At 36.2% G+C, this 17,792-nt stretch overlaps 2 protein-coding genes across 4 annotated transcripts; one reads left to right on the top strand and one right to left on the bottom strand.

Annotated features, from left to right (window-relative positions):
- The first annotated feature begins 87 nt into the window (after window positions 1–87).
- Window positions 88–7,011, top strand: LOC125681426 (torsin-1A-like). 3 transcript variants are annotated; one of them, XM_048921512.2, is made up of 2 exons: window positions 88–136; window positions 4,780–7,011. In XM_048921512.2, the coding sequence occupies exon 2, from the start codon at window positions 4,781–4,783 to the stop codon at window positions 6,122–6,124; it is 1,344 nt and encodes a 447-aa protein (XP_048777469.2). In that variant the 5' UTR covers window positions 88–136; window position 4,780; the 3' UTR covers window positions 6,125–7,011. The 3 variants fall into 3 exon arrangements, with proteins under 3 accessions (XP_048777469.2, XP_048777470.2, XP_048777472.2); XM_048921513.2 differs by having other exon boundaries at window positions 103–147; XM_048921515.2 differs by having other exon boundaries at window positions 109–332.
- LOC125681425 (transient receptor potential cation channel subfamily M member 2-like) lies at window positions 5,584–17,715 on the bottom strand. The gene is made up of 25 exons (XM_048921510.2): window positions 17,592–17,715; window positions 17,383–17,441; window positions 17,033–17,282; window positions 16,757–16,914; window positions 16,569–16,677; window positions 16,206–16,327; window positions 15,801–16,059; window positions 15,685–15,704; window positions 15,212–15,364; window positions 15,044–15,085; window positions 14,841–14,925; window positions 14,483–14,667; window positions 14,300–14,400; window positions 13,178–13,436; window positions 13,013–13,071; window positions 12,815–12,890; window positions 12,545–12,673; window positions 11,866–12,108; window positions 11,141–11,312; window positions 10,746–10,881; window positions 9,939–10,183; window positions 9,463–9,568; window positions 6,702–6,732; window positions 6,540–6,602; window positions 5,584–6,415 (listed from the first exon to the last, which is right to left on the bottom strand). The coding sequence occupies exons 1-25, from the start codon at window positions 17,617–17,619 to the stop codon at window positions 6,329–6,331; spliced, it is 3,177 nt and encodes a 1,058-aa protein (XP_048777467.2). The 5' UTR covers window positions 17,620–17,715; the 3' UTR covers window positions 5,584–6,328.
- Between the last annotated feature and the right edge of the window lie 77 nt (window positions 17,716–17,792).

Genomic DNA, 17,792 nt, shown 5'->3' with positions numbered 1-17,792 from the left:
GTATTCTAGGGATATTTCTATATTATCAATAGACTCGGTATAGCAATCACAATAAAGATCTTCAGTTGTGCAGAGTTTTTATGGTATGACTTATCTAAGCTCAGAAAAGGGTCTGGAGAAGAAATCTGTCAAGTTCGTAAGTAGCAGGTACTAGACATGCTAGATGTTAATGAATGTAGACATTCACTCGTAATGATAGGCGTAGAAAGACACAACACTAGTTAATGGAAATTTTGTAGTAAGTTGACAAATACAGCAAGTAAATTTGTAAAACATCACTCGATCACAGGTCTATTCGATAATCTGAGATTAGGTCTTCGACAGACGCCCAGGTAGGCCTACATGTTTTTTTGTATAGTGTAGATTTATACCCAGAAATTTGAATAACGTTTTTATATGTGTCTCTGGTAACTTGTAGTTAGAATGATTTACATTACCGATAAGACGCAATATTACACCTAATCTCAGCGAGATTCGTCGAGGCTGGATATTTGGACTGACGCCTCTTCCGAATCTCAGACAAGTGTCACATAAAGTGATTCGGGAAATCTTGCCTGAACTTCGGCCGCTTGTTGCGATTAAAATGGTTTAAATTGAATTTCTTGCCCGCTTCAACTTTTCGCCTCAGACATCCTATTAACTCCCTATCACAATGAAACATGCATTTCTTACCTTTACAAGGTGTAAATCCCACAGTAATTCAAGTTGGCTATTTTCGAAGCCATTGCAAACGGCCACCATTTCATATTTTACCTTCTCAACACTGAAGAGTTCCGATAGTTTAGGACGCCTTCTAATAGATTGATTAAATAATATGTTTTACGGCGTGACCGTGTTTGAGGGCGAAGCAAACAAATTTTGGCATTGGTATCTATATCCAAAACAGAACAAAAACAACCTGAAGTTAGTACGAGGACGGATCTGTATCAAAGCATCCTAATTTTGGATATTTGATCCTCCTACATATTGAACGCGGGAAATATAACGCAATTGATGTAAACAGTACATTGTGACGTCATATTCAGCGTCGTTATTTAGGAAATTTACAAACATAGCGTTTGAACCACAACAACAAACATGGCGTTAATCGTGGAGTGATTATACATGATTAAGAAAATAAGATTTACATGCTTTTACGAATTTTATGTAACATCTCAGAACGACGTGAACTAGGGTAGACGAGATTCAAAATGGAGAAATACATGTCCACGCGATAATATTCGAATCGACGCCATTAGTACCAAACTTTTCAAGTTCCATAGGTATGGTTTAATTTTTCATTATTTCCCTATATTTTCCTCTTAAACATGTATATACGTGTTACCTATAGGGAGAGCTCCGCTCTCACGGCCCTTCGGGCCGTGAGAGGGCTTCGCCCTCTATTACACAGTTTTTTCTTTTTATTGCTTTTAATTTTTATGCTTAAATGCTTTGTACAAAGTAATTGTCAACCAATAAGTTCTGTATTTTCAATCATAGTACAAATTGTCATGAAGTAGTATATCGGAACTCTTCAGTGTTGAGAAGGTAAAATATGAAATGGTGGCCGTTTGCAATGGCTTCGAAAATAGCCAACTTGAATTACTGTGGGATTTACACCTTGTAAAGGTAAGAAATGCATGTTTCATTATGATAGGGGGTTAATAGGATGTCTGAGGCGAAAAGTTGAAGCGGGCAAGAAATTCAATTTAACCCATTTTAATCGCAACAAGCGGCCGAAGTTCAGGCAAGATTTCCCGAATCACTTTATATGACACTGGTCTGAGATTCGGAAGAGGCGTCAGTCCAAATATCCAGCCTCGACGAATCTCGCTGAGATTATATTACACCCAGAAAACTGACCCCCCCAGCCCAAGTGCCTTCAGCTATATATGAGCGAAAACTGGATCTGCTCTGCTTCAGGTTTGGGTCAGAGTGGAGGACACCACCACCTCCCTCCGATTCGCTTTTTGAATAATCTTTGTTAACCCAATATTATGGAGCGGATGTGCCTCTGCATGGATCACTTATTTGTTTCAAGTGAAGAAATGTTTCTTTTTCAAAATTTTAATGTCTCAGAGAGAACGAGATGATGAGAACTGTTCTGTACATTTGGTGGCAATGTTCATTTTATAGCCTAAATCAAATGAAAAAATGTATAATTTTCTACTAGTATATTAACCGGTCATTTTGTCTGTAATAATAGTTACTGTAGAAGTCAGGGTTGGCAAAAAAGTGGTCAATACTAGTACTGGTTGATTGAAAATTGTTTGGTCATTATAGTCTAGCTGTGTTGTTGGTTATTTTAACTGTTTCAGTGGCCATTATGGTAAATACTGTAATTCATAACATGCACTATCAGTTTATATTATACTTGCAAGTCATAATGTTAAATAAATAATGTAAATGACTGTTAAATTGGGGAAGATGTAAAAGTTTATTGTAAAAATTAAAAACTGTTTCCTAGCCATATTACTTTGGCACTGACAACAGCATTGCAGTCTTTACATCTTGCTGTGGTCTTGTTGTCCTCAACGATATCATAGAAATTCCAAATAGGATCTGTAGGCTTCATGATTGTGTCTCTTGGCAGGTCAAGAAGTGAATCTGAGAGGAAAATTGTGGTATTTCCTAAACTGTTTTGTTGAAGCCATAGATAATATGATGGGGAAAGTGTTATCTATTTCTGTTCAAATTCTTTAGTTTATCAAGAACTACCTATTGTTTCAAATCTTCATTTAACTGTTAAATAATCATTTGAGGTGGTGTGTTGGTGATGTTTTCATAACAATAACATGTACACTGGTCCCAGAGTATTTTAATTAACACCTGTCAACTCTGTTTCCTGTGCTCAGGTACATCTCCTGCTCTGTACATTGCAACACATTGTTTATCTACAGCACCTGTCACCCAATTCATATTAAATCACTGTGTTTATTTAATATCAATATTTGTGGTTTAATATTGTTTAATGGCGTCGGTGGCCTAGTGGTTAGGCTGTCAGACTCTCGACCGAATAGTCATGGGTTCGAGTCCTGGCCGCCGCCCGCGGCAGGGCTGACGTTGTGTCCTTGGGAAAGGCACTTTACATGAATTTCCTCACTCCACCCAAGTGTAAAAGGGGTACCTGGCTATAGACAGTGAAAGATATTGTTAGAATGTTAGTGCTCTAGCGCTTGCAATGGCAGCTTGCACTGTATGCTTCCTAGGAGGCTGAGAAAGTTCTAGATTTTTATAAGGTCTGCCGGAGTAATAATGTACATTGATTATTGTAAAGCGCTTTGAGCAGCATACGCTGGATAAGGCGCTATATAAAAAGCAATCATTATTATTATTAATATCCAGCTACCTGTTATTCTTAATCTGTTCTGGTACATGTATAAGCAGATCCTATTGTCTAGTTATGCTATATGTGACCCTCTTTTATAGTTCTGAAGATATTATGATCACAGTTTCAGCAAACCAGATATATTAAACTTATGAAATTACATCTAATTATCTAATGAAAATTATTGATAATCAATTGATCCATATATTATAATGAAAAGACTTAATTTATCTTTGCAAAAATGTACAAAAATAGGAAAATGGACAGTTTAAATCTCAATTGACCAGTATTGACCACTTAGAGAGTATTGACCGGGACGGTTAAAACCGCTGGTTAAAACTGGGGGTGGTTTTAACCACCCAACCCTGGTAGAAGTCTCTACCGTACCACCCCCTAATATAGTGGTCATATGGTATAGACCCCTACTATTATTATTACAGACAAAATTACTGCTTCCTGTGGTAAAACTAGCCATCTAAAAACAGGAGGCAACTTTCTCCATGCAAACATTCTGATCATTCCATATCTGTTTCAGGGAACACGTCGGTGACTGATTCGGGAAGTTCGTAATGAACTACCTCAAAAAAATTCTATGTTTGCAGCAATCGCAGCCAAGAATGAAATTTAAAATTTAAAATTAAATTTCTAAATAGAATGAAATGGACAGAGAAAAAGAAATGGGTTAAAATCTACAGGCTCTCCTGTCCCTTTTCTATAAGTAAAAGAATACAATGCTAAAAAGAGCCATAAATCTCAAATGGATTTCATCAATTGAATAGTTCAAAGGATGATATCATTTATCAATTTTTTAGCATTTTGAGTGGCCTCTGTCTGGCACTGTGATAATTTTAGTAATTCAAAACATAAGAAATTTCTTAACATTTATTTTCTTGTCACCATAATATATGATATTGATCATGATTTAATTTATCCATTTAAAAGTTATGGCTCAACTGTCCACTGATAATAAGCTCCACCTTCTAGGTTAGCTGTCAAATTACTCCTACAAGTAAGAGCCTTAGTTAACATTGCCAGACTTCTTGAAAAATAAACAAAATAAGATGAAAATAAAACGTAATGAAAATAAATACAAAAAGTGCATACATGTCTATATGAATATAGAATAAGAGTGTCGTCGCTGAACCTCTAGCTGTGTGGAGTAGCTGTCAAATTATGATGAATGCAAGGTTATTTAGATTCACTTGCAGGGTCTAAAGGGTTCGCTTTTTGAGTCTGCTCTATATTTTGCATTTGCTTTCTGAATCCACTTTGAGTCAGCTCATGCTTGTTAAGTTTGATACAGAATGAACCCAGAAAACAGACCCAGGTTTGCTCGGAATTACCATTCTACAAATTTGTATTTAGTTGGTAAACATCTACTGTAGATTCCTAAATATATGCAAGCTATTTATTATCTCGAAATTTAGCCACACTTAACACAACTGAAGGTAAATAAAATTTGACTTTTTCAGAATGGAAGGGGAAGAGCCTATGGATATCTCTGGAGAGGAAAGAGACTTTGTCAGTGCAAATGCTGTGCCAAGGAGGTTTATGGGAAGTGCAAAGCGCTGGAATTTGAATAGCACTGTGTGTTCATCTTCACCCACCAGAAATGAGACTCGACATTTTGAAAGAGGGATATCTGTAGATGAATTAAGACACCGGCTGAAGAAATATCCAGAATTGCACAGAACAATGAGCGAGGACGTAACTGGTAAAAATATAATTAGAAGTTTGACTTCAGAGAAACGACATAGTCTGAATGGACCTTTGACTTTTGAGAAACCACACAGTCTGAATGGACCTTTACCCAAGAGACCCAAGCTTGTAGGACCAGGACACCCCGATTTTAAACCAGATGCAAAGAAACATCAAGAAAACCCATCCTTGTTTAAAAACACAAAAGGAAAATGGATGCTTTGGGTCATTTTGATTGGACTATGTTTCATCGGAAAACTTTATCTCTCACACTCTGTTGAGTGCGAGTTAGTTGTTGACTTTCAAAACCTTGAGAGGAATTTTGACAGTTTTTTATTTGGACAGCATATAGCAAAAAATGTGTCCATGTCTGCACTAGCCTCTTATTGGGAGAAATCACAAAGGACAAACCAATCTCATTTAAAGCCAGTGGTGTTCTCCTTTCATGGCTGGACAGGTGTTGGGAAAAATTTTGTAACAAAAATAATATTAAATTCATTACATGTGCATCGTTCAAAAACTTTCTTAGTTCCAATGCATTTTCCATCGTCTAACATTCCATCATATGCAAAAGACATTTCAAAATCAATAAGAAATCATATTAGATACTGTCGATTCAATGTGTTCATATTTGATGAAATGGATAAAGCACCACCGTCATTAATCAAAGGGTTAAGATCGGTGTTAATTTCACTGAAAAACAAGGAATTTGACAATCAGTGGGTTATGTTCATTTTCCTCAGCAATTCAAGAGGAACAGAAATTAACAATTTCCTGTTCTCCGAAATATCAGCAGGAAGGAAAAGAGAAGACTTGACCCATGAGGAATTGCATTCTGTTTTGCTTCAGAATTCTGAAAAAGAGTGGTACTATGAACTACACAAAGAAAATCTCATTGATGTGTACATTCCATTTTTACCTCTGAATAAAATGCATATTGAGCAATGTGTCAAGCAGAACTTGCGTTATAAAAAGGTTGTGCCATCAGCTGACCTGTTACAGAAAATTATCGAGGACTTGAGCTTTTTCCAGCCGAAGGGAAGTCCTGTGCAGTACTCTCTTACTGGGTGCAAAAGGGTCAGTGATAAAGTTGACTTGCATATAACCTCAGTGGATTGATTGATATTGTATGATTTATTGTTCATTGTTAAAAAACCCATGTACATGCAAAAATGATACGTTTAACAATCCTTGATATATATCTTACTAAAGTGAAGAATGAATGGATTGCTTTCAGCAACAATCCAAAGAGGAATGAAAATTAAAAAAGTTTATTAATCTTGGTTAGATGTATTTGTTAAAAGGTCAAATGGATGTATTCCTTCACTCAAATGTGACCGTTTTCAATTTTTTGCTGTAAACATCCAAGAGAATGTGCATATCCCTCTTCAAATTTTCAATTTCTTCTCGCTAAAAATGTAAAACAAAATATTCCCATATAAATTAACATTTGATCATTTGTAATATCTACCATTTAGTAGACTTTATTGTACATGTTTGAGACTGTGCAATACAAAAACTAGTATAACAATACCTGTTTGGAAACTGTTAACTCGAGTGATGCAATTCTATCCATCTTAGAAATTTCTTCATAATTCTGCATTAAAAGTAGGGGGGAAATAATGAGAGTTCAAATATGGTACTAATGTGATTACATAATTATGAATGATAATTTTTTTTGAGACAAAGAACAAACCTTTTTTCTCAGAACTTTCTTTTGTAGTAATCTGAAAATGGATGTACACTGAGTAGAAAATACATGTACATGATGATGTATATATGTTAGTTGTTTTGATACATCTTCATTGCTTTTTTCTTTTTATTTATTTCTAATGGAAGTGAATACTAATTACATGTATTTAATTCCATTTGTAAGTACTCGTATTTGCATGAGATTTTAAGGCAGACATTGACAGGAATGTCAAATTTTTAAGAAATTAGAATTACATTGTGGATTTACAATCTGTAATATGATGTCAAGATATAAATAATTGTTTTACATTCTTGCAATGTGTTGGCTGTAGTTAATTTCATTTGAGAATAATAGCTCTGCACTCCTAAAACTAGATGCACTGCATTTTTACAATAAGATATTAGTTGCATAGTGTGTTCGTTTATGGAAATATATTGAGCAGATCAACATTCATATTTCGTTGGGTGTGTATGTAAGTTGAGCACAATTGATTAGAAGTGTCACCCTTCCCTATATTTTACCAACTGTTTAACAGTGTCGTGAATTGGCCCTCCTGTAGGTGGTACATGTACGACAATGAATGATATTATGTGAAGGATATTTCATAGCTGTGTAGTAGTTATGGCTATACGGACCATGGATATCGGCCTGGGTAGCTCTGTGGTTAGAGCACCTGATTATTTATGCAGGGGTCCCAGGTTCGTTTCCCGGTCCAGCCACAGATTTTCTCCTCTCTCTTATACTCTACATTTGGTGCCGTGACCACCCCTGCACTGTAGGTTGTCCTGCCAGGGGCAAAAGAGAGCCTGGGTTGTGTGTCTTTGAGGGCGAAGACAAATTAAGGAGGGGGATGTAGTAATTAGGGCTATATGGACCGTGGATAGCTCAGTAAGCAGGGAGGAATGTAGTAGTTAAGGCTATACACACCATGAATACGTCCTGGATAGCTCAGTGCAGGTTAGAGCGCCTGACTAGTAATGCAGGGGTCCCGGGCTCGATTCCCGGTCCACCCACAGATTTTCTCTCTCCTACATGTATGTTACATTTGGTGCCGTGACCACCCCTGCACTGCAGGTTGTCCTGCCTGGGGCGAAAAGAACCTAGGTTGTGTGTGTCATTGAGGACAAAGACAAATTAAGGAGGGAGGAATATAGATTGATTGATTGATGTTTTCCGCCACACTCAACAATTTTTCAGTTATACGGTGGCGTCCAATTTTTATACGCCCGTCTTAAGACGGGACATATTATGGTATGGCGTTCATGTCCGTCCGTCTGTTAGCTGTTTCGTGTCCGACCCGTAACTTAAATACTACAAGGCCTAGAATCATCAAACTTTGTCTGTAGATACATCTTGGGTAGAAGGTGTGTCGCACATTAAAACCAGGTCACTGTGACTTTTCGTTAAGAAGATGTCCGTCTGTTAGCTTTTTCGTGTCCGACCCGTAACTTAAATACTACAAGGCCTAGAATCATCAAACTTTGTCTGTAGATACATCTTGGGTAGAAGGTGTGTCGCACATTAAAACCAGGTCACTGTGACTTTTCGTTAAGAAGATATCCGTCTGTCCGTCCGTCTGTTAGCTTTTTCGTGTCCGACCCGTAACTTAAATACTACAAGGCCTAGAATCATCAAACTTTGTCTGTAGATACATCTTGGGTAGAAGGTGTGTCGCACATTAAAACCAGGTCACTGATACTTTTCATTAAGAAGATATGGCCATATATGGCAAAAACTTGTCCGGCTCATAACTTGAAAACTATTAGACCTAGAATCACCAAAATTGGTCAACTAATGCATCTTAGGTAGAAGGTGTGTCGCATCCTACTTTAAGGTCACTGTGACATTTAATTAAGGTGATAAAAAAAAATGTTTAATGGGTACAATCTATACTGTTAACAATATGTGACGGGCGTATCATGTGTCGTGGCGGTGCACTTTATTATTGATGGAAGAGAGAACCCAGATTCAATGTACCTGGGAAGAGATCACCGACCTTCCGAAAGTAAACTGGGAACCTTTCTCACTTACCGACGCAAGCGAGATTCGAACCCGCGCCGACAGAGGTGAGAGGCCGTGTGATTTCGAGCGCGATGCTATGGGAGGACTATAGAAGTTAGGGCTATACGGACCGTGGTTATTGGCCTGGGTAGGTCAGTGGTTAGAGCACCTGACTAGTAATGCTGGGGTTCTGGGTTCCATTCCCGGTCCAGCCACAGATCTTCTCTCTCTCTCTCTCTTTTATATATTATACTACAGCCGAAATATCTCTGATTTGGATACATTCACTATCTCATTAGTGGACAACTTTTAGTACTGTACTGAAATTCCTTGACAAGGAAAAATATTTTCATAACCAAAGTACAATGTACATTAGGAGGAGGAATGTTGGACCATGAAATCTAATGTACGATCAATGCTCTGGGCCTAAGTTTCAGCCTCTTAAATATGGTCACGTGTTTTTACACACAACCATGATGAAAAAGAGTTCTCAAGTTTTTATCAGGACATATATGAGAATGATACAACGATCAAGCATTAGCCAGTGTTCATTTAAAACATCAACTTATACACCCCAATTTCTTTATTAATACTGTCATGCTCAAAAGTCGAGAAATATGGTATGCATATGACGAAAACGTATTACGCATTTGCATCTTATAAAAATTGATTTAAAACCTAAAGTATAAAATTAAATGTTTTCCAGACGATGTATTTGTACTTGCACGATAAGAACTGTAACCTGTTTCTCAGTAAAAACTACCTTTTACGGTATCTTTCTTTCACCTTTCTTTCAAACTGCTGCAGTTTCTTTTGGAAGCCGTCTTGTTTTCGGTATATGTCGTATGGGTCTCCAGATGTTAGATACACTAAAATATCAAAATTAACCCCATGCAAGGTCAAGCTTGCGTATTATAGCAAACCATTGACGGATTATGGTAATTTAAAGGTACATGTATATGCTCCAGATTTTATGTTAGATTTCATTAAACGTATCAATACTAAGGTTATTCTTTGAATAAAATGAAACAAAAACTTCTATTAAACGTAAATGCATGTACCTCTAATTCAGCTTGAGTGTGCAAATGTTTACAATTAAACTTAATTTTCGATCCAGGCCACGCCGCGTAAAAGTTCGTGTCCATTTTAGTCGTGCTTCTGTCGACTTAACAAAAAATATCAGCAAAGATAGTCTTTTTTTTTAAAGCAAAAGTAACTCTAATTCCTGACCGACAGTACCTGTTTTGAGAAGTAGAAGACCCTTTATGAATTCTCCTTTATTGGAGTTCTGTGTTGTATCATCTGATTTCCTACAACATCCACACTTTAGGACCCAGCCTAGGCAGTAGACAATAGTGTGCGGTATACCCAGCACCAGGAACGGGGGAGGGAGGACAGGCTTGGATTCGTATTCTGTGAGCAGTTCATTGTAATTGTAGATCCAATGCATGTAGCTCACATTCTGAACTTTCCTGTAGGTGTCGCTGCAACGAATGAAATATATACAGTGTATATGGAAATTGCATACTTTTGTGGTGTCCAAGATAAATCGGGACGGAAGAGAGGGACATACATTGTTTCAACTTGCAGCAACTTAAAAATCTAACTAGAGATTTCGAATTTAATATGTCGCCAGAATCATTCTAAAAAAATATTATGCTAAATTTCATTGTGGCCAGTGGTAGAACTATAGATGCAGAAGTTCATGTATATGTTTCTGTGATACAAAATACAGGGTGGATATTTCAACCTATGAAAGGCTAGAGTGTTATCAGCAACCAAACTACTACGAGAATGATTTATCTGGAATGAAGAATTATCACTGAAGCTAAGCCTATCTTTTTCTTTGTGTAAGAATTCTATTTGTTCGAATCGTGATCTTCTTTATTTCTCTACAAGTAAAAGTATCAGCTAGTATCATACACACAAACACAATATTTATGGTCAGGAGTCTTGCAGGGATGCCTAATTTAAACGCGAAAAAGGTTTGCTCTTAGACTGTTCAAGCAAAGTTATGGTGTTTTGTTCATTTGTAAGATGACTTACTTAAACATAGCAATAAGGACATTTAATAAGAGCACCACGCTGATGAGGGCAAAGACTCCTCTGATGTATGGCACAACGGCAATACCCAAGTCTGACGGACATGTGGACGTCGCGCTGTCACACAGGAAACTGTCAACTGGAATAAAAAGTCATGTTATAATGTAAATCTTACAAGGATGTGGAACGGTAATCAAGGGCAATTTACCTATTAAAACTATTGTGTACATTACATGTGTATCGTAACTACAGGCGGTAATTTGTACCATTAGTGAGAGATTTAAGTGTTAAACATCATACAACAACTTGTACCATTTGAACATAAAAGTAAGACATACTTATATACATGCAATCTTACATTTCTTGAGATGCTAGTACTAATATATAAGAAGTCTTACATTCATCTAAATTGTTCTCGCCATATAGTATCCAGTATCCACTCATCAATATCTTCTCCACCAAGTTGTAACTGAAGGCGGAATCGTGATGCAGCAAGCTGTAATCAGCGATGGAAAATCCGAGAATGAAGACGAAGAGGATCAGCAAAAATGGTATTAGGTCATTAGCAAACTGAAAGGACACAAAACTCTAGTTCAAATATATTTTTAAAACTGCATTCACAATAAAACATTTCTAAAGTTTTTGCCCATGATATCCCTAAAGATTGTAATGATAGCCTTTTCCTCATGAATGCGCTGCAGATGCAAACAATGCGCGTGTGAATACAGAAGTCCTTTATGAATATAGTACGTCTATTTTAACGGCTGGTAAATCTGACAGAAATGAAGTGGAATGTAGATATAGGAAATAAATTTCATTTCTGAAAATGCACAAGGGTATGAACTGCACCGCTTCACATCGGCATGCTTTTCATGAAGACTGCCAGAGTGAAGCGTCGCGGTTCATACCCTCAAATATTTTAAACATGAAATTTATTCATTGAATGCATGCATGTGCACACCAGCATGAAGGAAATAAGAACACACAAGAAGCTAACAAGTTTACTGAATTCAAAATATAAAAAGTTTGAAATTTGTTGCATAAATGGAAAATATAGATATTATTTTTATGAAAACACTATAAAGGGTACCAGTAATATCATATGTTCGCAAAACATTCATACCATTTTTCCTATCATGACTAATTTGGGTCCTAGATTTCTAGAAACAGCAGTCAAAGCAAGTACTCTTAAAGTAAACAGAGTGACATCTAATGCGAGAGCAACTCTCGATATGTCCAGTATCCCGATGGACTTCAGGGTGATGCCAGCCGCAAAGCAAACAATACAACAAACATCGATAAGGTTCCACCATCTAAAATGACTGCGGAGGTATGCCAGACATCTTACCCGTGAGGATGGTATAATCTCAATAAAAAGCAAGACGTGTTTGTGAAACATCGTATGTTTTGACCGAGGTTAAATGCAGATTTGCAATAAAACAGCCATAGCAAAATAGTAGACCGATTCAACTATGGATATGAACATTATCTGAAGCAACAATGGGATTTCCGTATTTGTAAATGAAAGTGATTCTTTGAGAATGAAACATATATATATATATATATATATATATATATATATATATATATATATAGTTTGTAAAATAGAATTCGGTATTTGATACAGTAAATACATCCAATAATAAAAGTCAAAAAACACAAACTCGAATAACATTTCGGCATTAAAGCCGAAAGCGCTAACAGGGAAATGTTATTCGAGTTTCGTGTTTCTTGACTTTTATTATATATATATATATATATATATATATATACTTGATTAATTGTGCTGTGTATATTTATACTTGTCTGATTTCTTCTATCGTATAACACACAACGTAGGTGACAAGGACGTAGTCTGAAGCACTGATTCCCGCGGAGAAGTCCACCAACAGTTCGTAGGACAGCAGCAACACAAAGGCTGTATACGGTATCTAGAAATATGATAATGCAATGAATGAAATCTTATGTCGATCCGATTACTTTCAAGAGCTAAAATGAAATATGAAATACTGAATTTAAGTGGAATTTATTCATTACAAAGTTATCATACACATAAAAGTCCATATACTTACGGAAAGAAAAATGCATTTTATGACTGGTACATTAAAACAGTGGACAACTTCGGTCACGAAACTTGCGTTCACTAATCTAGTAGAAAACATTTAATACTGGTGAATATAATACAATACACAACACACACGCACGCACGCACGCACGCACACGCGCGCGCGCATATTAACAACGCGACAGTTAAAACAAGATGTACTCACAATGCAATGGGTAGTGCGAAGGGGAATGTGACTAGAAATAGTATAGGAAAAAGCAGTTTCTGGAACATAAAATCATAATATTAAAGTTTATTTCTATTTTAATTCTACAATCTAAAAACACTAGTAAAAATCGACCAATAGTGCCTCTGTCTTGTTATTACTTACCAACAAACGCATCTTTTTGGTCGTAGACTCGCCTACCCATTTCCTCTGTAGTATATCCTTAACCGACCGATGTCTGAAGAATTCAGTCTTGTGAAGTTTGTATGCCAGTGATAGGTGATCGTTTGGTTTCATTAAAAGCAGTAGTTCTGTGCACAACTTTGGGTCATTGAAATCTGCCAATCGGCTATCGGTATGTACAGAATTATCTTGGTATTGATAACATTCGTTCAGCAGATTTGTAGCATGGCTTACACATTTTCTGAAACATAGATCAGGAAGTTTAGATTCGCCCTAAATTCTGCATAAAGTGTAGAACAAATCTTTTGCATTTTATTATTCTTCATATCATATAGCGGAAGTCATTACAATAAGTTGTCTAAATGAAATATAACAAGAGGCCCAAGGGCCACATCGCTCACATGAGTTACCTGGGCCCATATTTCAATATTTTCCTTATTTATTTGCATGTAAAACTTTGATCCGTATTGTGGCCCCCAGTAACCTTTCATGTAAATGTAAAAGTCTTTCGCCCAATGGTTCTTGAGAAGAAGATTTTTAAAGATTTTTCCTATATATTTGTATGTAAAGTTTTGATCCCCTAATGTGACCCTATCCTACCCCCGGGGCCATAATTTTAACAAACTTGAATCTGCATTATGTCAGGAAGTCTTCCTTGTAAATTTCAGCTTTTCTGGTCCAGTTGTTCTTGAGAAAAAGATTTTTAAATGACCCCATCCTATTTTTGTGATTATCTTGATGGTTGAAATCGGCCCAGTGGTTCTGGAGAAGAAGATTTTTAAAAGTTGTCAATGTATTTTCACTATTTTGCTATTATCTCCCCTTGTAAAGGGGCGTGGTCCTTCATTTGTACAAACTGGCATTCCCTTCATCCAAGGATGCTTTATGCCAAGTTTGGTTGAAATTGGCCCATTGGTTCTAGAGTAGAAGTCGATAATGTGAAAAGTTACAGACAGACGGACGGAAGACGGGTGATCAGAAAAGCTCACCTGAGCTTTCAGTTAGGTGAGCTAAAATAGAACTTTCTTAAATGTCATCGATTGGTAAATTCAGAATGGAAAGTGAATTTTGTGTAACAGATTAAAAGAAATATAGAATTCCTACTCGGATGTTGCATGCAGTTTTTCCAAGGTCTTAGAACCATACACAATATGTTCCAAACCGTCAAGTACACCACTGGCCACAAAACATTCTCGCATCGTCATCTAAATATGAGAATCATACCAGCTGAAGAATAATTTTAACACAATTGAAATAAGGACAAACCGATGTCTTAAATTTTTGTACCTGTTTGGATTTTGCCCAAAACGTTTTGGCTATATGCAACTGTTCTGAAACAAGATACCATACAAACATATCCAGATGTTTTGGTTGTTCTACGTCTACGTCATTCCCAGCCGATGTGCCTCCTTGTACAATATGATGAGCATTGTTTGAAACATGTTTGCTTTCATTCTGTTGGAGCGAGTTTGCTGATAAATGAAATGAAGTTTGTAATGCACCAAGACTACAGGTACACGTTTGGTTAGGAAAGCGAAGTCGTTGCTATGAAATATACCTATATTATAATATTCACAGACAGTGGCGATTTGTAGCAGAAACTTTGAATGTTTGAAGATCATACAGATTTCTCAAATATACTCACGAAGTTCTATCATTTTGAAAATACCAGAATGAACATTCTGTACTAGTTCTTTAAGCACCACATTCAAACCAGAAAATGTTATACTCTGGAAAAGAATAGTTGTTTATGTGACTATCATTTTAGACAAATGCTCATTGGTCAGAATTTGCATTAATGACCGAAGACGTTTTTTCTAATAAGTTTAAAAAGCGAAAATCTCTTACTTTGGAATTCATAGATGACTTTATCTGCGCTTCATCTGGAAGCTATTAACGTAAAATAGTCAAATGCAAATCGTATGATTTAGTAATATTATTTTTTTAATTCATAGAAAGGAAGTAAAACCTCTTGTGCAGAGTTCAATTTATAGCATTCAAGATAGGCAGCCTTACTCTGCGATAAAGACCAAGTAAATCATTCCATGTTATTTGGCTGAGAAGATTTTCTCCAGGATTTTCATCCTCATCATCATAGTCATTAAGCAGGTCACAGAGCATTTCGGGGCCTTTCTCTATTATCCTGCAGCTCAGAAGCTGTGATGAAACCTGAAAGGAAAATACAATGTAAGTAAGATAACCACCCTGGTTAAGTTCTTCTCATTCCAATTTTACCTGTGTGGGGGGCTCTAATCTTCTTCAAAGTTCAGACAAACATGTGCAAAGTATCCAATGACTGTGCCGACATTGGCTTTTATTTCATTTTTGAGAGTTTTCTCTGAATGTGTTTTGAAAGTTTCCCCTACATAATTATATGAATTTTTGAACGTTTAATTCCAGATACCAGTTTTCACCGAATGGTTCCGTGCTATGTTTGAGACCCGAGCTAGAACTATTTCGTAATACTAGCACATTTAGTACATACGTACCCTTTTATCCATCTTGCACTCTGCAAATGTAAATTTTTAAACGTTATGGAATGTTGAATAAAACAGTTCACATTGAGTATGAATATATACAGATCTTGGTAATTGATGCACATTACCAAACAAAGCAGCGCGGATGATGTGGACACCTAGGAGATCTAAACTGTGACATATTTGACCAAGATCACGTTGTGAATTCATCTTGTCAAGCAAGTCAGAGAGGATAGATGAAGCGTTTGCCACGGCAGTGTCTGATGTGAAAATGGATTTCAGTTGTGCTTTGTCTGGTAGTATCTTTTCTTTTGATCTGGTTGTGGTTCTTGAAGCTTGGAGTCGTTCAAACATTGCTGACAGAAGATCTGCAACACCACCGCTTTGCTTTAAGTAGAACAATTGCAGTAGAACACAATGTATGCTTGATTATTTTTATGAAAACCGAACAGGAATATTGTTATGAGAAGAATGTTGTTCTATTTTGATTAGATTAAGCTATTAATTTAATTAATTTTATAACCCACACACACCTTTATGACCACAAAAGGAATGTGCTTGTGATATGCTATTTTGATTTGCTCTAGTGATGGTAATCCACCGCCAAATAAAACCATAACTCCAGGAATAAATTCACCCTTCGACACACGAGGATCTAAAATGCATGCACATAAATGATATACAATATAAAAACATCTCGTTTAATCAGTTTGTAGATATAAGAAATTATGAGCTTGCAATACGTGTTAAATTTTACTGTAATTCATTTCATTAATTGAGACATTCATAACAAAATACATGTATTTCCAGGAATATACCGGTATTATTTTGCACAAACAGTTACAATAAAAAAGATACTTTGTTTTCATCTTTGTAGACTAAACTATTATATATACCTTTACTCAACAGTCTTTGGATAGCTGTTATATCTAATTGCGAACCATTTTTAATCACTATCAAGTTGCGGATGTTGATGTCCAGTTCATTTTCGTTGATAAACAATTCCTGCTCAAAATATGATGTGTAATAAATATAAACTGTATATTCCAAACAAAGAGAAAAATACTGAAAACTTTCCTGATACCTTTCCTGGATTGCAAATGTCATCTGCATAAAGGACTCCAACTGTAGCAACGTTAAGACGCTCCCTTGATAACCTCTCGGTGATTTTCATTGAATTGACAATCTTGCCAATTAGAGTTGTCAACAGGGATTTCTGACCATTGGTTATCACTAAGGTATCTTTCAACAGAGAATTGAAAATTTTTGTACAGATAAACTAAAACATGCATTTCATTATCATTTGTATACATAGTCGAGACATTAACTACCATAGCAGTGGTAATATATATACACATACCTGTAGATGCAAATATCTTTTGAAGGCTTTCGCTGAATTTCAAAAGTAAATCTCCGTTATATAATTCATCGCATGGTTTTCTGTGCGAATCGTCTGGAATCGAAAGGACAAGGCTATGCTGTGAACCACACACCTCTTCATCGCCGTAGATGTGGTCATGAATACATCTTCTGATTATGGCTCTTTTCTCCGACAAACCCTCCTCAAATTTCCAAAATCTTTGAATTTCATTGACACTTCCATAGACAAACTGTTGACAGATATATTTATTTCAACTTCCCTTTACAAGTATTAGTGAATGGAATATTGCAGAAGATCACCCTTCGTTTATAGTATATTTTCAAGCTCACCTGATACACCTGGTTGTCTTTAAAAATCTCGTCGACAATCACATCCCCAATATCCGGGTCTAATTTGCAATAGATCGGCAATATTAGATAAGTTAGGCTACACAGTTAACATCATAGATCAAGTACATACAAATTTTGGAAAGATCAGTTTAAAAATAGAAATACATTAAGTTTCATTTCGATATAATCTGTTATATTTTCAGACATACCTCCAATTCGACTAAGTGGTGTTTCCATATAACTGACCTATTGAAATTGACATCAAAGAGAATTTCTTCACTACTTGTATTAATACCGTTATGAAGTATTTTAAACTTTTTTATTCAAAACGAAATGGTTTCTTACCACGTGCTGAATAACTCTACAACTTTTAACAATCACTTTAATGATTAGTGTGCAGTGACATGGAG

Source organism: Ostrea edulis, chromosome 2 (genome assembly GCF_947568905.1).
Source record: "Ostrea edulis chromosome 2, xbOstEdul1.1, whole genome shotgun sequence".
Classification (NCBI taxonomy): Eukaryota; Metazoa; Mollusca; class Bivalvia; order Ostreida; family Ostreidae; genus Ostrea; species Ostrea edulis.
This window is presented reverse-complemented; position numbering and strand designations above follow the sequence as displayed.